This window comes from Triticum aestivum, chromosome 5D (genome assembly GCF_018294505.1).
Source record: "Triticum aestivum cultivar Chinese Spring chromosome 5D, IWGSC CS RefSeq v2.1, whole genome shotgun sequence".
NCBI classification, from domain to species: domain Eukaryota; kingdom Viridiplantae; phylum Streptophyta; class Magnoliopsida; order Poales; family Poaceae; genus Triticum; species Triticum aestivum.
The window spans coordinates 382,164,800-382,186,437 of record NC_057808.1 but is presented as its reverse complement, the minus strand read 5'-3'; the positions used below and the strand labels follow the sequence as shown (position 1 = coordinate 382,186,437).

The following is a 21,638-nucleotide window of genomic DNA, read 5'->3' as shown; positions in this document are numbered from 1 at the left end:
CGAAAGAATCAAGGCCAGGGGGCCCACACCCTGTCCACGAGGGTGGGAGGCGCGCCCCCTGCCTCGTGGGCCCCCTGGAGCTCCACCGACCTCAACTCCAACTCCATATATTCGTGTTCGGGGAGAAAAAAATCAGAGAGAAAGATTCATCGCGTTTTACGATACGGAGCCGCCGCCAAGCCCTAAACTCTCTCGGGAGGGCTGATCTGGAGTCCGTTCGGGGCTCCGCAGAGGGGAATCCGTCGCCATCGTCATCATCAACCATCCTCCATCACCAATTTCATGATGCTCACCGTCGTGCGTGAGTAATTCCATCGTAGGCTTGCTGGACGGTGATGGGTTGGATGAGATTTATCATGTAATCGAGTTAGTTTTGTTAGGGTTTGATCCCTAGTATCCACTATGTTCTGTGATTGATGTTGCTATGACTTTGCTATGCTTAATGCTTGTCACTAGGGCCCGAGTGCCATGATTTCAGATCTGAACCTATTATGTTTTCATGAATATATGTGAGTTCTTGATCCTATCTTGCAAGTCTATAGTCACCTACTATGTGTTATGATCCGGCAACCCCGAAGTGACAATAATCGGGACCACTCCCGGTGATGACCGTAGTTTGAGGAGTTCATGTATTCACTATGTGTTAATGCTTTGGTCCAGTACTCTATTAAAATGAGGCCTTCATATCCCTTACTTTCCAATAGAACCCCGCTGCCACGGGAGGGTAGGACAAAAGATGTCATGCAAGTTCTTTTTCATAAGCACGTATGACTATATTCGGAATACATGCCTACATTATATTGATGAATTGGAGCTAGTTCTGTGTCACCCTATGTTATGACTGTTACATGATGAACCGCATCTGGCATAATTCTCCATCACCGATCCAATGCCTACGAGCTTTTCACATATTGTTCTTCGCTTATTTACTTTACCGTTGCTACTGTTACAATCACTACAAAACCCAAAAATATTACTTTTGCTACCGTTACCGTTACTATCATACTACTTTGCTACTAAATACTTTGCTGCAGATATTAAGTTATCCAGGTGTGGTTGAATTGACAACTCAACTGCTAATACTTGAGAATATTCTTTGGCTTCCCTTGTGTAGAATCAATAAATTTGGGTTGAATACTCTACCCTCGAAAACTGTTGCGATCCCCTATACTTGTGGGTTATCAGGGTGCGGCCCCCCTTTCCTTCTCCCTCTCCCTCTCCCTCTCTTTCCTTCTCTCCTACTCCGAATAGGAAAGGGAATCCTACTAGGACTTGGGAGTCCTAGTAGGACTCCCTATGCTTGGCGCGCCGCCTAGGCCGGCCGCCTCCTCCCTCCCTCCTTTATATACGGGGGAGGGGAGCACCCCAAAGGCACTCAAGATTTGTCTTAGCCGTGTGCGGTGCCCCCCTCCACAGTTACACACCTCGGTCATATCGTCGTAGTGCTCAGGCGAAGCCCTGTGCCGGTAACTTCATCATCACCGTCACCACGCCGTCGTGCTGACGAAACTCTCCCTCGACCTCAGCTGGATCTAGAGTTCGTGGGACGTCACCGAGCTGAACGTGTGTAGATCGCGGAGGTGCCGTACCTTCGGTGCTAGGATCGTTCGGATCGTGAAGACGTACGACTACATCAACCGTGTTGTCATAACGCTTCCGCTTTCGGTCTACGAGGATACGTAGACAACACTCTCCCCTCTCGTTGCTATGCATCACCTAGATAGATCTTGCGTGATCGTAGGATTTTTTTTAAAATTAGTGTGTTCCCCAACACTCTGCTGCCAACGTAGAACCGTAGAAGCCTCTCTTGCCGAAAGCAGCACTGGCAGGCTGTATATCTTTGTATTTATTTACTTATACGAGCTCAAAGGCTCTCTAGAGCTCAGCGTAATGGCTCTCGGAAAGAAACGCATTGGCTCTGGCCATTATAGTACCAGGCAACAGAACAAGCTTCTGAAGCTGAACTGATGCATTGTTTAACTCATCCTGAACCTTTGTACTGTTTCTTCGTGATTCAAGTGGAAGCAGCAATGATGGCCGCACCTAGACATGAATCTTTTTATCTTATATTGTATTACATTTAATTGGATATCGATTAAGTTGTGGGTTTATGTGCCCACAATTTACATAATTTCCTGAAGTATCGTAAGGATAGCACTGGTTAGTTGTTGCCTGTCATGCTTTACTAACATATGTGTCACTTGACTACAATTAATAACTGAACCAATTCCAGTCAAAACTATTTATTTACAAGATTTATATTGTAACTCATTTTTCACCAGTCCTCTATACTTACTAAACAGTATGGGTTTACCCCCATTCTCATATTTGTTGTATGTAGGCATCAATACTAAAAATATGGTTTTACCCTATTTTCAGTATTCATTCTTTTCTGCAGCACACCAACTAATTTACATGGACATCTTACATTTTTCTCCCAGTGTTTGATTTTGAAAGCTTACTTTTCTCTCCCAGTTTATATTTCTGAGAGGAAAAAACTTACTTTATGAATCAAAATTTGTATGCGCGGTCTACCTGGTTTTATACTACAATCACTGTACCTTTTCTTCTTTGTGTGATGTGTTCCCATCTCACTTGCTATGTTTCTCTGTGTTGTATATTAGTTTTTCCTTTGAATGTTATGAGACACTGACCAGTCTAAAGATCAGTGAAATGTGTCTAATTTTGCCTGGCTTCTGGCTGAGAAAATGTTTTTCAATTGCTATGTCATGAATGCAAGTTAGTCACCAGTCAGACAAAAAAAAACTGCAACAGATGGTCGTACCTATTGGTATTTCTTCCTATACATAAACATTGGTATTTCCACTTTTATACACAAACATTATCTCGATGTATAGCTGAAGTATATATGGTCATAAATGACTGATTCAGGCATAGGTTCATGCACATTATTTGCGCCATGTATGAACTCTATCATGTTAACTACTAATATGGCACTCCCTCGGCTAATGGTGCCTTTATATACTGAAACTAACAGAAGGAAGTTATCATTGTAGCATGCTCTTTGTTTTATAGAACGGCATGGCGAGAATAATGAGTCTTATTGGAGAGGTCGCAATGTGTATTTCTCTATGTCTCTTTCCCGTTTATCTTTCTACATACAGGGTTCTCTTACCTTAAACCAGTAACATTTGTTGTAAATGGACACATCGTATCGATAAGCATTAGGCGCGGCGTGCCGCCGCACGGGCTAAGCTAGTACCATCTAGCCAAGCGTAAGTTTCTGACAAATGATGGTCTCTGATCTATATTAGTTGTCGCTCAAACGGATGTATATAGTATATCGCTCAAACGGATGTATCTAGCAGACGCTAAAACGGATGTATCTAGACGTATTTCTGTGCTAGATACATCCTTTTGAGCGACAACTAATATACGAGTTTTTATTTTTGCACATTTTACTTTTGTCTAAACAACCAACGGTTGAAAATGTGAACCGGTGGTCCGACCGGTTAAAACCAAAAACGGGTCACCAGTGCGGTTTTTCAAACAATGCCTACACTGGACATATCATCGGAAATCTTTGGTAGCCGCGTTGCCCGACTTTGTTAGTGCGCGTGAAGCCATCCACACGAGCCGCTTGTGGCGAGAGACAGAGAGTCAAGAATGGTTGTCCTGTGAAACGATAACGAAGACTCTCGCGTCCTCTCACCTACACTGAACTCTGAACTCTGAACAACAGGAGATGGCGACGTCGTCCCCGCCGCCGCCCCGCGTGTGCGTCACCGGCGGCAACGGGTTCATAGGCTCGTGGCTCGTCAAGCTGCTCCTCTCCCGCGGCTACGCCGTCCACGCCACCGTCCGCGACCCACGTATGCAATGCAACCACCACCAACAGCTGCCCTGACGACACCGCTCAATTTCTGCATCTTGTTAATCTTCCGGGTCGATGCGTGGTTTCTCTTGCAGGTGATCCGAAGAACGCGTTCCTGGCGGAACTGGACGGAGCCCCGGCGAACCTGCGGCTGTTCAAGGCGGACATGCTCGACTACGAGACGGTGGCGGCCGCGTTCGCCGGCTGCGAGGGCGTCTTCCATGTTGCCACTCCAGTGCCCGATCAAAAGATGGTTGACCCACAGGCAAGTGCAAATTCGCTTAACTGCAACTATTCCAAAATTATTCAAGCTATACCTGAAAAAAAAATTACTACTAACTGTTAGTATTATTCAAGCTAGATCTGAAAAAAATACTGACTGTTAGTTTGGGATGGAATTGAAGAAGTGCAAGAGAAGAGGAATGTGTTTTGGATGAGCTCAGAGTTTGACTGCGAGTGCTACTGGTCACTGATGTCAAGATGCTTTTCTTCTCAGTTTTGATTCTTTTCAATAGAAAGATCAATAAAATCTTCATTCAGAAAACTCTCTGCTTCTATAGTAAACCCTTCTGCTGTTATTACTGATAATAAACTTGAAAATTTGTGCAGAAAGAGATGATGGAACCTGCTGTCAAGGGCACCATGAATGTGCTCAAGGCTTGCTCAGCTACGAAAGTTCATAAACTCATCGTGGTCTCGTCCATCGCCACTAATTGCTTCAACCCGGATTGGCCTCGAGATAAAATCAAAGATGAGAGCTGTTGGTCAGACAAGGAGTTCTGCAGACAGACTGAGGTCAGCGCTCAGCAATTAATCATTGATGGTGAATTAATAAATGCACCAAGTGCATGCCCCAGGATTAAAATCTGCCACCGAAATCTTGAAATTATTCATGTTTGTGTTGGCAGAACTGGTATTCTCTTGCAAAGACTGAAGCCGAGGAGATGGCCCTGGAATACGGAGAGAAGAACGGGCTGCACGTCGTCACATTTTGCCCTGGTCTGGTTTTCGGCCCTCTGTTGAAGCATGTGGCGGTCAATACCAGCAGCAAGGTCCTCGTCTACATGATAAAAGGTTCCACTCCTCAGCTCATGCATCACAAGGATACATAATCATTTTGTACATTGCACATCACATATGGTTAGAGGTTAGTACTATTGGAAACCAAAGCCGGTTGTTTTCCTTCCATTTTGCTGTTGTTGTTGTCGTCGAAGTGCAGCAGAGCGATGAAGTTCAGAACAAAAATTGACGCCGGAGGAGCTCCTCGGCTTTTATATTAAGAGTGTATTAAGACAGCCTCGGTTTTAATGAAGTTCAGAAAATGACCTTTTAAAGTACACATCCTTGTGCGTAAATGTAATTCCATCATATGTCCGATCGCAGGAGGCCCCGACACGATGAACAACAAGTTCTTTCCCATAGTAGACGTTCGTGATATCGCCGACGCATTGCTCCTGTTGTACAACAAGGCAGGGCAGTCTGAGAGATACATATGCTCACTGGACCAAATGGACCTAAAGGATTTGCTCGCAATCCTGAAGAGCATGTACCCTAGCTACACTTATGTAGACAAGTAAGTGTCATAGCATCAAGACTATCGACACCATGTCATAGCTTGATTATCAAATACGAAGGATTTTCATTACGAAATTTTGGGTTGGCAGGATGGTTGATGTGGATTTTAGCGTTGGAGTCACTTCGGAAAAGCTGAAGAATTTAGGGTGGAAACCAAGGAAGTTGGAGGAGACACTCGCAGATAGTATCGAATCCTACGAAAAAGCAGGGCTTCTTGGGGTTTCAGATGACGAACCATGCCGGCTTCCATTCATCTATCGAATGCCGCCTATCCAGGAATGAGAATGATCCCATTATTGTGCCATTGATTCTGCATTTGGCCTGAAACATCGTGAAATGTGTTTCGCAAAAATAAGCAAGGGTTAGGTCTCTATTTCTCGACTCCTCCACTAGTCCATTCAGGATGGATGCCAATGCAAATATTGTGCATTTGTGCTCACTTTCGTCAAGAGAAAGCGAGACTCGGGAGGAGTACTCTCAAAGCAGTGACTCCAGATTTATGAGCATACCGTCTGGTCCAAGTGCTGATATGAAAGTCTAGTAATGAGAAATAGTAGAGAGATATTGTTTCTTAATTTTGATATGGCTCTTATGTCAAACTCAAGAGAAGGTTATTTTTTTCTCTGTCGGAAAACAATCCAGCTTCTTTACAATACTAAGATAAAGAGAGTTATATATCTTATTAAACACAATAAGTTTTAGATTATTAACGAGCATCTCTTCCCGTCGAGTAGATTGCATAAAACCACCACTTTGAGGGCTAGGTTTGCGAAAAACACTAGGATACAGATTCTCTGCAGAAAGCACCACGTCTTGCGTAATTCTTTTGCAAAAACCACTGATCGGCGGATCGGGCCGCTTTAAGTGAGTTTACGACAGATGGGGCCCGTTTTTCGCCTACGTGGCACTCCAGGCCGTCCCGACAGCCGTTAGACGGCGAGACGGCACCGTTCGGTCCTAGCAGTCAAAAGTGTGAACCGTTACTCCTTATCCAGTCTTCTCGCTCGCTCATCTCTCGCTCTCGCTCTGTTCTTGGTCGCCGCATCCGTCGCCGCCGCGCCGCCGCAGTGCCATGGTGTCGTGGAGTGATGGGTCGGATAGCAGCGAGCACACCGTGGAGCACATGAGCTCAGCTTTCGACGACGGCACCATTAAGGTCAGTTCTCAGAGTTAGGGTTAGGGTTTGATATTTGGGGATTTCTTGAATGAGCTTCTTTTCAAATTATGGACCAAATCTCGGTCATTCCTTTGCACTCCAGGTTCCTGCTAGCACCGAAGACTCAGATTTCGAGGGCCCTGAGACAGATATGTATGTTTTGTGCCATGGACACGGGAAGGCAGCAGAGAGGCGTGTTTCTTTTGAAGGGATTCACACTGGCAGGAGGTTCCTTTGTTGTGCAGAGAAGGTATGGTTCCAACTTCACTAATTGTATTATATTGTGAAGTTTGGACAGTGGATTCATTAATTGTTTACTATGGCAGCATTGTTTAGTCTGGATCTGGCAACATTGTTTAGTTAGGTCATTTTGTTGACTCTGCCATGTTAGCTTATTTTAAGACAGAAGATGCATGGGTTAGCACACCATCATTGTTTACTTAGTAGTTGTTTACTTTAGAGCAAATCATTGTTTACTTTAGGACATGTTTAAATATTCTATCTTGAGCTTGAGCTTGCATGATCTGAATTTTAGTATAAAGTAATCTAGCCCATCATTGCAAGCAAGTCACTGTTATGTAATTCTTTATGTTAATATTGTTTTTTCAGGAAGGTAAAAACTATGGACTAGTAGAATGGATTGATCCATCTTGGCCCAATACCCTTGGGAATGCACTATCCAAGTTATGGTTTATGTATGAACAGAGTAAGAGAGACATGAATGAGGACAGTCTGATGCATTCATTTGCTATTCATGACCTGACACAAGAGAAAAAGAAACTCCAGGCCAGCTATGAGAAGTTGGTTGAAGATGTCAATGCACTTATGGATGCCCAGGAGCAGAGGGCAGTGATAGAAAGGAAAGATGATGAAACCACCAAGTTGCAGGAGAAGTATGACACTGTTAAGAACCTAGCAGCTGCTCAAGCTAGTGTCATTAGGAACATGAAGTTGAAGCTAGCTGAAGAGAGGAAGAATCTGCAGATCCACATTGACGAGCTCAAGAAGCCAGTTGAAGAGAGCAATGTGAAGCTGGAGGGGATCAAGGCCATCATAAATGGATAAGCAGGTGGTTGTGGAAGAGAAGAATGGGCAATATCATTTGGCATTTGCTGACCTTTTGCAGGGTGTGGTTTGGCATTTGCTGTAATGATAGTAATTTAAATTCTATTAACTATGAGTACTCCTGAACTATGGATATGTAATGTACTAATCTAGTACTATGATTATGTATGGATTTGAACTAGTCCTGAATGTGGTGGTATTTAGAGTTGGTTAATCTTATCTTAAGTAAGATGTTTGCAATTGATGATTGTGATCTTAAGTATGTTTCTGTTCAACTGATGATTGTGAGCTTAAGTAGAGTCAATTTGTGGTTTTTGGCTTTTTGTCGACGCTGAGGCATCAAGTAGGGTCAATTAGGGTTTTTGGCTTTTTGTCGATACCGAGGCATCAAGGAGGGCAAGTGAGGGTTTTTTGGTTTTTTGTCGACACCGAGGCATCAAGTAGGGTCAATTAGGGTTTTTGGCTTTTTGTCGATGCCTCGGCATCAAGTAGAGCAAGTGAGGGTTTTTTTGGCTTTTTCTCGATGCCTAGGCATCAAGTAGAGCAAGTGAGGGTTTTTTGGCTTTTTATCGACGCTGAGGCATCAAGTAGGGTCAATTAGGGTTTTTGGCTTTTTGTCGACGTCGAGGCATCAAGTAGGGCAAGTGAGGGTCTTTTGGCTTTTTGTCGATGCCTCGGCATCAAGTAGGGCAAGTGAGGGTTTTTTGGCTTATTATCGACGCCGAGGCATCAAGTAGGGCAAGTGAGGGGTTTTTGGCTTTTTATCGACACTGAGGCATCAAGTAGGGCAAGTGAGGGGTCTTTGGCTTTTTATCGATGCCGAGGCATCAAGTAGGGCAAGTGAGGGTTTTTTGGCTTTTTATCGACGCCGAGGCATCAAGTAGGGTCAATTAGGGGTCTTTGGCTTTTTATCGACGTCGAGGCATCAAGTAGGGCAAGTGAGGGGTTTTTGGCTTTTTGTCGACGCCGAGGCATCAAGTAGGGTCAATTAGGGTTTTTTGGCTCTTTGTCGACGCCGAGGCATCAAGTAGGGCAAGTGAGCGGTTTTTGGTTTTTTATCGACACCAAGGCATCTAGTAGGGTCAATTAGGGTTTTTTGGCTTTTTGTTGACACTGAGGCATCAAGTAGGGTCAATTTGGTTTTTTAGCACAACATTATCATCACAAGAGTAGCACCATCACCATCATCACAAGAGTATCACAGTACTACTAGAATGCCATAGTTTGACACAAGGTTTAAAACTGGAGTAGCACTACACCAATTGATCATCATAGTTGATCATCACAGGACTACTAGAATGCCAAAGTTTCACAGAAGGATCATAACTGGATTAGCACTACATTAATTGATCATCACTTGATCATTACAGTACCAACACAACATAGTTTGACACAACACAACCAAAATGCCATAGTTTGATACAGCATCAAGACAACATAGTCACCATTCTGCACCAGAGGAAGTCAAGTATCCCTTCGTTCTGTTGTTGGGCTTCCTGACTCTCTGGGAGCCATCAGTTGGTCTTGGAGGCATGAAAGCTAACCTTGGTTCCTTTGCAGCAGCTGATGAAGATCTAGTTGCTGGTGCCTTACCCTTGGGAGCAGCTGGTGCCTTACTCTTGGGAGCAACTGATGAAGATTTAGTGGATGGTGCCTTACCCTTGGGAGCAGCTAGTGCACTAGCAACAGCTGATCTAGTTGGCCTCCTAGCTGGTGTGGTATTAGTAGCAGCACCTGATGCAGCAACAGATGTTGCCCTCCTTGCAACAGATGTTTCCCTCCTTGCTGGAGCTGGTCTACTGGCAGCAGATGTTGCCCTCCTTGATGATCCACCAGCAGTGGCAGTAGCAGAGGCTGCAGTCCTTGCAGGTGCTGGTGTAGTTCTACTATCAGGTGGATAAGAGCTGGTGCTTGGCTACAATGAAAGAAGTAGTTTAATATTAGTAAGTAACAAAGTACCAAGAAATTTAGTCCTACTATTAGCAGAGTGGTTACCTGATGTTTGTTCTTTCTCATAGCCAGTGCAGGCTTCAGAGCATCATGGCAATTGGTGTACCTTTGGCCCACCTTATTACAGTTCGAGCAGGTAATTGAGGCCATCCTTGAAGTGTCTTTGTGAGATGGCTTCTCAAATTGGCCCTTTCTCCTCTTAGTCTGTGCTTTGCCCTTGTGTTCTTTGAAAATAGGAGGCTCAGTGTCCAAACTATCTGTCCTGGGCCACATGTCAGGGCAGGTACATGATATATTATAGGACTGTAAGCTGCCAGGTACATAGGTTTTTTGAAGAAATCGTGAACAAAGTCCTCTAGCTGAAGCTTAGCCTTGTGTATAGCAAAAACAACATGATTGCAAGGAACTACTGTCATATCCCACTTCTTACACCCACAATCCCTATGTGCTAGGTTAACAGCATATGTTCTCTCCCCACTAGTAACTTGGTAAAGGTTGGGGCCAGCCATCATTGATTGGCAGTTTCTAGACCACTTCTTTGGTTCCTCCAATTTCTCTCCATATGTTGGACAAATCTCCCATCTGACAGTCTGAGTCTTGGTTCTATTTGCATTAAACTTGACCATTAACTTTGTTCTAATTCCATCAACCATGGTCCTTATTGGCTTAGCCCTGACATCTAGAACCCACTTGTTGAAAACCTCACTTAAGTTGTTAACTACTAAATCTATTTTGGAATTTGTGTCCATGGCATGTCTGGCCCAAGTGTGCTTTGGGATTTTACTAAGCCAAGCCCATGCTGCCTCACACTCTCTCTTCAACTCATCATTGCAACATTAAAACCATATTCAGTGTATGAGTAACTTGCTTCATCCATGTATTTCTTTAATTCTGGCCCTCTAAACCCAGCATTTTGAAAGTTCTGGTAAATATGTCTAAGGCAAAACCTTTGTGGACAATTGGGAAAGACTCTGTTTATGGCTTTAAGCAGGCCCTGTGTGAAATTAACTACAACTTACTGACCAACTTAGTGACTACACCTAAATGCAAGTAACTACTAGAAAGAGCTAAATGAAAACTAAATGATTGTGTACAGAAAGTAACTACACCTAAATGCAAGTAACTACTAGAAATAACTAAATGAAAACTAGCACAAGTGGATCTCATTACCTTCTGCCTATCAAAAATGATTGTGTAGTTACCAAACTTCCCAGATTGGCCACCTAGTGCTACCCTCAGCTGATACAGAAACCAAGTCCAGGAATATGTGTCCTCCTTATCAACAATTCCAAAAGCAATGGGAAATATATTATTGTTCCCATCTCTTCCAGTAGCAGCAATAATTTGTTGACCAGTAGTGAGCTTTATGAAGCATCCATCTAGACCTATAACAATGTAACAAGCCAGCAGGAACTAGTTGAAAACACACATTAGGCAAAATCATCCATCAATACCAAGGAATTACCTATGAATGGTCTGCAGCCACTGAGAAACCCTTCTTTGCATCCATTTAGGCAAAAGAATAATGCATGAAACCTAGGGTTTTTGCTTGGATGCTCCCTCAGATATCTTGTTGTCACTATACACCTTGAACCTGGATTAGTATCTAGCACAGCCTGCAAATAATCCCTAATCCTGGTGTACTGGGCCTTCTGATCTTCTAACACAACATTCTTTGCTGCCTTCTTAGCCCCGTATGCCATGTGGGTTGATATTTCCACTCCATACGTGCTCTTTGCAGTGTTAATAATAGTTGTCTGTTGGAAATATGCCCTAGAGGCAATAATAAAATGGTTATTATTATATTTCCTTGTTCATGATAATTGTCTATTGTTCATGCTATAATTGTATTAACTGGGAACCGTAATACATGTGTGAATACATAGACCACAACATGTCCCTAGTAAGCCTCTAGTTGACTAGCTCGTTGATCAATAGATGGTTATGGTTTCCTGACCATGGACATTGGATGTCATTGATAACGGGATCACATCATTAGGAGAATGATGTGATGGACAAGACCCAATCCTAAGCATAGCACAAGATCGTGTAGTTCGTTTGCTAGAGCTTTTCTAATGTCAAGTATCATTTCCTTAGACCATGAGATTGTGCAACTCCCGGATACCGTAGGAATGCTTTGGGTGTACCAAACGTCACAACGTAACTGGGTGGCTATAAAGGTGCACTACAGGTATCTCCGAAAGTGTCTGTTGGGTTGGCATGAATCGAGACTGGGATTTGTCACTCCGTATGACGGAGAGGTATCTCTGGGCCCACTCGGTAATGCATCATCATAATGAGCTCAATGTGACTAAGGAGTTAGCCACGGAATCATGCGTTACGGAATGAGTAAAGAGACTTGCCAGTAACGAGATCGAACAAGGTATAGGGATACCGACAATCGAATCTCGGGCAAGTAACATACCGATAGACAAAGGGAATTGTATACGGGATTGATTGAATCCCCGACATCGTGGTTCATCCGATGAGATCATCGTGGAACATGTGGGAGCCAATATGGGTATCCAGATCCCGCTATTGGTTATTGGCCGGAGAGGTGTCCTGGTCATGTCTGCATGGTTCCCGAACCCGTAGGGTCTACACACTTAAGGTTCGGTGACGCTAGAGTTGTTATGGGAAATAGTATGTGGTTACCGAAGGTTGTTCGGAGTCCCGGATGAGATCCCGGACATGACGAGCAGTTCCGAAATGGTCCGGCGGTGAAGATCGATATATTGGACGAAGGGTATTGGAGTCCGGAAGTGTTCCGGGGGTACCAGGCTATGGCCAGCATGACCGAAAGGTGTTTCGGGAGCCCCGGCAAGTGTTGGAGGGCCTCATGGGCCAAAGGGGAAGGGGCAAACCAGCCCACTAAGGGGTGGTGCGCCCCCCACACCCTTTCCCATGTTACTTGGGGAGATGGGGCGCCTCCACCTGGCTTGGGAGGCAAGCCTCCACCTGCTTGGCTTGGGGGGCAAGTCTCCCTAGGATTTTCCCTAGGGAGATCCAATCTGCTTGGCCGCCGCCCCCTAGGGGAACCCTAGGGCGCCTCCCCCTCTCTCCTTGCCCCTATATATAGTGAAGGGGTGGGAGGGCAGCCGCACCTCTTCCCTGGCACAGCCCTCCCTCCTCATCCAACTCCTCCTCCTCCTCCGTAGTGCTTAGCGAAGCTCTGCCGGAGAACCACGAGCTCCATTGCCACCATGCCGTCGTGCTGCTGGAGTTCTCCCTCAACTTCTCCTCTCCCCTTGCTGGATCAAGAAGGAGGAGACGTCCCCGGGCTGTACGTGTGTTGAACGCGGAGGCGCCGTCCGTTCGACGCTAGATCGGATCTTCCGCGATTTGAATTGCCGCGAGTATGACTCCATCAACCGCGTTCTTGTAATGCTTCCGCTTAGCGATCTTCAAGGGTATGAAGATGCACTCCCTCTCTCTCGTTGCTAGCATCTCCTAGATTGATCTTGGTGACACGTAGGAAAATTTTGAATTATTGCTACGTTCCCCAACATTGTCATCGTTGTGCATGGGTCATTTCTGATCGCTTCCTCACAAAATTTTGCAACCCACTTAGCAATAACTTTGTTGTTCTCTGACACAGAAGGGCAAGTGTGCACCAAATACTGCTTCCTTATGGTAAATGTCTTCTCATTTGCAATCTGAGAAGCTGCTGGATAAAAAGGGCATGTCTCATCTATGCATTGTGCTATAACCCTGTCACTGCAATTTCTATGGTACTCATAGTTCCTATTCTGTGCAATGTGCATTGTTTGAAGTGCATTTCTGAACTGGTACACATCAATGAAGCAAAGGTTCTTCACAAATTGCTCATCTGGGTGAGCTCTCTCCTCATCATACCATATCCTTTTCTTCATATTCTTAGCTTTGCTTTTCTTGCCATTGGGCAAAACATATGCCAATGCCTCTGCACCATCATCATCTTCCACACCCAAGTCCATTGGTTTCCTATCTTCATTAGATGATGGTATCCAGTCCTCCTCAAACAACTCCTCTACACTTGCATGTGATCTACTTGTTGGGCCTTTTCTGTGTTTCTTCTCCCTTTTCTTCTTCTGTCCATCTTGCCCTACCTGCTCCTCTTGTTCCTCTTCCTCCAGTTCCTCCTCCTCTTCCTCCTCTGCATCCTCTTCTTCACCTACATGCTCATATAGGCATCTGAGGGAGTCCTGGATTAGGGGGTCCTCGGACTGCCGGACTATATACTTTGGCCGGACTGTTGGACTATGATGATACAAGATTGAAGACTTCGTCCCGTGTCCAGATGGGACTCTCCATTGCGTGGAAGGCAAGCTTGGCAAATCGGATATGTAGATCTCCTCCCTTGTAACCGACTCTGTGTAACCCTAGTCCCCTTCGGTGTCTATATAAACCGGAGGGTTTAGTCCGTAGGACAAGAACAATCGTAATCATAGGCTAGCTTCTAGGGTTTAGCCTCTACGATCTCGTGGTAGATCAACTCTTGTAATACTCATGTCATCAAGATCAATCAAGCAGGAAGTAGGGTATTACCTCCATCGACAGGGCCCGAACCTGGGTAAACATTGTGTCCCCCGCCTCCTATTACCATCCGCCTTAGACGCACAGTTCGGGACCCCCTACCCGAGATCCGCCGGTTTTGACACCGACATTGGTGCTTTCATTGAGAGTTCCACTGTGCCGTCATGATACAGGCTTGATGGCTCCTTCGATCATCGGCAACGATGCGATCCAGGGCGAGGTTTTCCTCCCCGGAAAGATCTTCGTATTCGGTGGCTTCGTACTGCGGGCCAACTCGCTTGGCCATCTGGAGCAGATCGAAAGCTACGCCCCTGGCCGTCAGGTCAGGTTTGGAAGCTTAAACTATACTTCCGACATCCGCGGAGACTTGATGTTCGACGGATTCGAGCCCATGCCAGGTGCGCTACACAGTCACGATGAGCATGACTTAGCTCTGTCATCGGACGGTGTTCGGGAGATCACACCTGTAGCTACTCCGGCCCTCAAGCCGGAGCAGATCGCGTCGTCCGAGGACGGGTGGATGGACCCCGCCACGGAGGCCGCACACTCAGCAGCGATAGGGCCGAATACTGACTTCACATCCTATGAAACATGTGTTGCCGGACACTTGGATTCGTCCCCGGCCACGGGCTCCGAACCGCCTGCGTCCGTGCCTATCGAATCTGATTGGCACCGATCATGGATTTTACCTCCACGGATATTTTCCAGCACTCGCCCTTGGGCAACGTGCTAGATTCATTAAGGTCTCTCTCCTTGTCAGGAGACCCTCGGCCGAACTATGTTCGGCTTGAGTGGGAAGCGGATGACGAAGAAATTCGTTCCCCACCCACCACCCACTTAATAGCCACTGTCGACGATTTAACCGACATACTTGATTTCGACTCCGAAGACATCGACGGTATGGACGACGATGCAGGAGAGGAACAGGAACCACCCCCCACAGGGCGCTGGACTGCCACCTCATCATATGATATATACATGGTGGACACCCCCAAACAAAACAACGACGAGGAACGGGAAGAAGCAGCGAAGGATAGTTCCCTCGAGAAGCAACCAAAGCGACGACATAGGCGCCGCTCAAAATCCCGCCTCGGCAAAAACAGCGATAACAGCGCAAGAAAGAATAATACCCCGGTCGACTCCAAAGGAAACGACGACCACATGGACCCAGCGACAGAGCAGGATGAGCCAGCGGACGGCGAACATAGTACGGAGCCACTGCCCGATCATGGCGACGCCGAGGATAAAGCTCATAAACCTATCTCTGGAGAGGAGAACAGTCCAGAGGACGATGCACACATCATCCCGGAAAAACACTTGGAGCAAGAGAACCTCCATAGAAGGCTTATTGCCACCGCGAGGAGTCTGAAGAAGCAGAAGCAAAGGCTTAAAGCCGCACAAAATACACTCAACAGTAGATGGAACAAAGTGCTCGACACTGAAGAAAAGTACGATGGCAGTCGCCACACAAAGAGCTATCCAAAGCGCAAGCTGCTGCCTGAATTTGATGACGAGGCTTTAGAGCCCATACAGCCGGATCGACCACCCCATGGCCGCGACAGGGCGGCTAACAATGTCGCACATAAGTCAGCACACGATTTACAAGAGGACTTGCACCAAAAAGCCGGTATAACCAGGTCCATCTACGGATCTAGGAAGCGCGCTCCGACACGGAATCAAAACCGAACACTACAACCGTCAGAACGCCATGAAAAATCCAAATACAGGGGTGCCGCGCACCCCCTATGCTTCACCGATGAAGTGCTGGATCACGAATTTCCAGAGGGATTCAAACCCGTGAACATAGAGGCATACGACGGAACGACAGACCCTGGGGTCTAGATTGAGGACTTTATCCTTCATATCCACATGGCTCACGGAGATGATCTCCACGCCATCAAATACTTGCCCCTCAAGCTGAAAGGACCAGCTCGGCACTGGCTAAAGAGCCTCCCCGGAAACTCAATTGGAAGTTGGGAAGAGCTTGAGGATGCTTTTAGGGCTAATTTCCAAGGGACCTATGTCCGACTCGGATGCAGACGATTTAAGTCATATAATTCAACAACCCGGAGAGTCAGCCCGCAAGCTCTGGAACAGATTCCTCACTAAGAAGAATCAAATTGTCGACTGCCCGGACGCCAAAGCCTTAGCGGCTTTCAAACACAGTGTCCGGGACGAATGGCTCGCCAGACACCTCGGCCAGGGAAAACCGAGGACAATGGCAGCCCTAACAAGCCTTATGACCCGCTTTTGCGCGGGCGAAGATAGTTGGCTGGCCCGTAGCGGCACCAGCGACCCAGGCACATCCGAAGTTAGGGATGGTAACGGGAAACCGCGATGCAATAAAAGCAAGCGTCAAAGCAATGAAGACAGCCCAGACAACACAACGGTAAACACCGGATTCAGGGGCTCTCAACTCGGTCAACGGAAAAAGCCATTTAAAGGTAGCAAAGATGGACCGTCCAGCCTAAATAAGATTCTAGACAGATTATGTCAGATTCATGGCACCTCCGACAAACCTGCAAATCACACCAACAGAGAATGCTGGGTCTTCAAGCAGGCCGGCAAGCTAAACGCCAAACACAAGGGGAGGGAGACACCAAGTGAAGACGAGGATGAGCCTCGCCAGCAAAACACTAGGGGACAGAAAAAATTCCCACCAGAGGTCAAAACAGTGAACATGATTCACGTAACAAAGAGGAGGAGCTCACTCCGAGACGTATGCACCGTAGTGCTCGTCACCCCCAAGTTCAACCCCTGGTCGGCCTGCCCGATCACTTTTGATCGCAGGGATCACCCGACTAGTATCGGGCACGGAGGATCGGCTGCCTTGGTGCTAGACCCAATAATTGACGGATACCATCTCACCCGAGTCCTTATGGACGGCGGCAGTAGTCTTAATCTGATATATGAGGACACCGTCCGCAAAATGGGGATAGACCCGACAAGAATCAACCAAAGCAATACTATCTTTAAAGGAGTAATGCCAGGCCCAGAGGCCCGCTGCACGGGCTCTATAGTACTAGAGGTTGTATTCGGTTCTCCCAACAACTTCCGAAGCGAAGAATTAACCTTCGACATCGCTCCATTTCGAAGCGGCTATCACGCACTACTCGGAAGAACGGCCTTCGCTTGTTTTAATGCAGTACCGCATTACGCCTATCTTAAGCTTAAGATGCCCGGTCCACGTGGCATCATAACAGTTAGCGGAAACACAGAACGTTCCTTATGTGCGGAAGAATGTGTGCCGGCTCTAGCAGCCGAACACTGAATGGCCTCTCTAACCAGAATAAATGATCGGTCGTCAAGACCGCGGACACGGCTAGACAAGTCCGACACACCACTAGCTGTAACAGCTCAGATAAACCTGAGATTGGGTCAATGGATATACCCCCATAGGTGGTGCTAGGGGCTTCCCGCATGTAAAAAGGACTACAGTTCGGCTTGACGTTATTTAGATTGAATTTTAATGGTTCATTAAGAATAATCAATTTTTTGCACGAAGACTTTCACCTGGGTTTTTTCTTTTACAGATGATCATCGTGCGATACCCTTCCAGGATACGGCACAATGGAGACACAGGCGCAGACGTGCAGCAGGGCCCCGCTCAAAGGTTTCTTTTTAGATTAAGACCTTGCGTAAACCTTTTTTACTGTCTCTTGTTTCTTCACACCCTCCGGATACTCAACACAACCGAGAGGGATGATGGCGTTATTGGCATTTTGTCACGTCAGACTAATGTTGTAAAGTCCGAATACCTTAGGGAGTGTTCGGCGTCGCGAGTCTGGCCTTATATGCACCAGCTCTGAATCATGTCTTTGGTCAATAGTTGGGTTTGCCCGGCTCCCGTGTTTTGCTACCTTACGTTTCGCTCTATCAGCTAGGGTGGCACCGGGAGAACTGCTGCGATTGTGCCCTGGTTCATCTGGATGAGCACCTCAGCAGAGAAAGCCGAAAACTAACTGTCATGATAAAGCGCGAGACTGGTCAACCACTCGATGACTCACCGGAATCTTCGCGATTCCTCCGCATTAACGAAGGACCGGTTTCCCGGTCATGTATGTACGTGCCCCGTATTCGGATGAGCGCGGAAGTACCAGGGGCTATATAGTATCCCCACCGTCAAACTCCTATGGCTAAGTGAAAGTGTTAAAGCAATATAGTCCGATTGCCTTGTTCGCCGTGCTATCACCTCCTTAATGGACCAAGACATTGGATCAAGTGTGAATACGCGCTTTTCCGAACACCCCCGCATTATATGCGTGGGGGCTGAAGCCGACGACTGCAAACTTTCAGGTTATATACATACATAAACGGCCGCACAGGAGGCATCATAATACTTTCAGGCAAAAGTATAAACACAGCCTTTATAATCCAAATAGCATTGTTTTTACAAATTGGGATACATGTCACTCGAACATGATACTCTTCGAGCACTGAGCCTCTATTAAACGAGCACCTTCTAGGACTTCTTCAAAATAGTGCTCGGCCGAGATCTGGCCTACGGCCGGATCCTGGGTTGCAATAGCGATGGCCTCCATCTCTGCCCAGTATGTCTTAACACGGGCAAGAGCCATCCGCGCACCCTCTATGCACGCCGGCCTCTTTATAGCATTGATATGCAACACAGCACCAAGGAATTGTTGCACTAAACCAAAATAACTATTCGGCCTTGGTCCCTCCGGCCAAAGATGATCCACGACAGACCTCAAGGCAAGTCCAGACAACCTATGGAGCTCGGCCCACTTGGCCATTTGTTCATTTAACAGCAACGGACGCGTCGGAGCACTGAACTGCGACCAGAACAACCTTTCCACTTCATGATCTTTCTGATCTTTAAAAAACTCAGTCGCATCAGCAGCACTTGCTGCCAAGTCCAGGTACGCGTCTGCAGCACTCCATAATTGATCCAGAGGGGCATACTTCGGATCTCCGAACTTCGTCCGCAACAAAAAGGGCTTCCCAGCCGTGATATCTCCGGCTTGACGAAGCTCCTCCTTCGCCGCTCTGATTTTAGAGCGGGTTTCCTTGGCTGCTACCATGGCTTTCTTCAGGTCCGCCGCTTTCGCTTGGCTTTCCTTTTCAAGAAGATCATACCGGTCGGCGGCATCCTTCAGCTCAACAGCCATCTTGGCTATTTTATCTTCGCTCTGGCGATGAGCAGCTCGCTCGGCTCTTAACTCTTCGGCCACCTTCAGGGCGGCCGCATCACTTCTCCTGGCTTGTTCCTTGGCTCGGGCAAGCTCCGCCCGAAGGGTCTCCATGGCGGCAGCTCCATCTGCAGTCACAGCATATTATAGATACTAGCATCATGCTCCTCTTAATATCTGTTGACCATCGGAAAATACATACCCTGTGCCTCGTCAAGCCGCTTGTTTACAAGCACGATGTCGGCATCTGCCGCATCAAGCTGCCGCCTCAGTTTGGCAAACTCACTAGTCCGGCCAGCCACTGGACCCTCAGCCGCCTGCACATGAAAGCAGCATGATCATTACCTGGGACTATGATCCTCTATTTGCCGCCTTTGGACAGCAACCAGAGTCTCAGGGGCTACTATCTGCATAGGGCACACCTAGCGTGTGCGGTACCGTCAAAATATATATATATTACTTTGCGTACCTCAAAGCCTCTTAGCAGGCTCATAAAAGCTTCATGCAACCCACTTTTGGCGGATGAAATCCTCTCAACCACCGTACCCATTAAAGTACGATGCGCCTCTCAGATAGCCGCTTGCTCCAGAAGACCCATCAGTGCGTCCGGTTGTGCACCGGACAGTCCCGGATTCTTTCTGTTGCTCTCCTTAGGAGCCGAATACTCCGGACTTCGGGTGGCCGAAGGGTTACCTTTTGGCCTTGGCGGATCAGGAGAAATCCTCCGTGACGACACCTCAGGGTCGTCCGCCCCATGAGGCGGGGAGACAAGGGGAGGCGTTTCACTCTCCATCATCTCCGGAAGAAGATCCCCCAAAGACGAACTCTGTCGAGAAGGGCTACGAGCCGGGCTGCAAGATATATGTCTCGGTTATTGTCCTCGGAGATAAAGCAGGATATATTTACCAAACTACTCTTGATCACTTACAGCTCGGTGGAGGGCTAGCCACCTTGCGGGCATTGTGCGTTAAGAATGCCCCCCGGGGCAGGACCCCCTGGCGAAGGTTTCTTCCCTCGTTTGGAAACCTTTGTTTCCAAGTCTTTAGAGGCGGTCATTTTCCTTCCTTGGGGAGAGGGGATTCTAGATTCTTCTCCTCGATTATCCTTCTTCACGGAGACACTAATTCCCCCGGTTTGGATGAGTAATGCGTGAGGCCCACTTTCGGCTTCTTTATTCCTCCCTTTATCTTCCTCTGATGGCACTTGATAAGGTGCGTGCTCAAGCATCCTGGCTAGTACAGGATCCGGTGAGCCTTCGGGAAGGGGGGTCGAACACCTGATCATCTTCGCCTTTTTTATCCAGTCCTGGTCAAAGAGCGATTTTTTTAGAATGATGTTGTGACAAATAAAAAGACGGCATGTTCGGCCGTGGAATTACTTATGTGGGTATCTGGACGATTGCAGTTCAGACCCGCATCCTCGGTGGTGTCCGGACACTTTATTCGTGATCCAAAGAACAATCCGTACATCTCTTCGAGCGTCACGCTGAAGAATTGCTGAATAGTTCGCGGTCCTTCCGGGTTGAACTCCCACATACGGAGAGGTCGACGTTGGCATGGCAGGACCCGACGAACCAGCATGACTTGCATTACCTTGACAAGGCTGACATCTCTCTTGAGGAGATCTCGGATGCGACTCTGCAATGTCAGCACGTCACACTACAAAAAAAATACACTTCCGTGATGATACGTGTTTGTCACAGTAGGTCGCGTTTTTTGTCATGCATGTACATCCATGACAAATTTATGACAGAATCAAGATAGTCATACCTGTGCTGTCGTAGAAGTGTTCCATGACATTACCAGAATTATCATCACGGAAGTGTCCACTTCCATGACGATAAATCGCGCGTCACAGAAGTGCTTTCGTCAAGGGTGACCGACACGTGGCATCCACCGTAACGGAACACCGTTAAGCTATCGGGTCGGGTTTTGGATCCGATAACCCGTTAACAGCCCCGACCAATGGGGATTTTCCACGTGTAAAATCATCATTGGCTGGAGGATACACGTGTCGGCTCATCGTTGGGATAGATGTCATCCACTCATTGGACGGAAGGCGCCTATGATACGTCGACACATGGCACGGCCCAACAGAGGCCCATTCCTGTGAAAAGGTCGGCCCGTTTGACTTGGTCAAAAGCTGGCGGGCCGGCCCATGGAAAGCCTGTTAAAGGCCTACTCGCATATAGCCCATTTACAGCCCGCTAACCCAAGGCCCGTTACGCCCTATCCGAATTAGGCCCAGTAGCGTCATCTGGGCCATCCAATATGATTCCAGCCCGTTTTCACTTCTGGCGCATGTATGGCCCATGACGTCTTTCGGCCCATATGAGGCCCTATGTAACTCTTGGCCTATTAACGGCCCGTGGTGAAACTGGCCCGTAATGAAC

General features: G+C 47.1%; 2 protein-coding genes across 2 annotated transcripts; both read left to right on the top strand.

Moving 5' to 3' along the window:
• The first annotated feature begins 3,566 nt into the window (after nt 1-3,566).
• Nucleotides 3,567-6,034, top strand: LOC123121957 (cinnamoyl-CoA reductase 1). The gene is made up of 6 exons (XM_044542056.1): nt 3,567-3,833; nt 3,931-4,100; nt 4,445-4,630; nt 4,744-4,909; nt 5,219-5,408; nt 5,500-6,034. Exons 1-6 carry the CDS (start codon nt 3,707-3,709, stop codon nt 5,690-5,692), a joined length of 1,032 nt encoding a protein of 343 aa, XP_044397991.1. The 5' UTR covers nt 3,567-3,706; the 3' UTR covers nt 5,693-6,034.
• A 250-nt stretch (nt 6,035-6,284) lies between these two features.
• LOC123121959 (uncharacterized) lies at nt 6,285-7,757 on the top strand. Its single transcript, XM_044542058.1, has 3 exons — nt 6,285-6,566; nt 6,670-6,816; nt 7,176-7,757. The coding sequence occupies exons 1-3, from the start codon at nt 6,483-6,485 to the stop codon at nt 7,629-7,631; spliced, it is 687 nt and encodes a 228-aa protein (XP_044397993.1). The 5' UTR covers nt 6,285-6,482; the 3' UTR covers nt 7,632-7,757.
• Nucleotides 7,758-21,638: the final 13,881 nt, after the last annotated feature.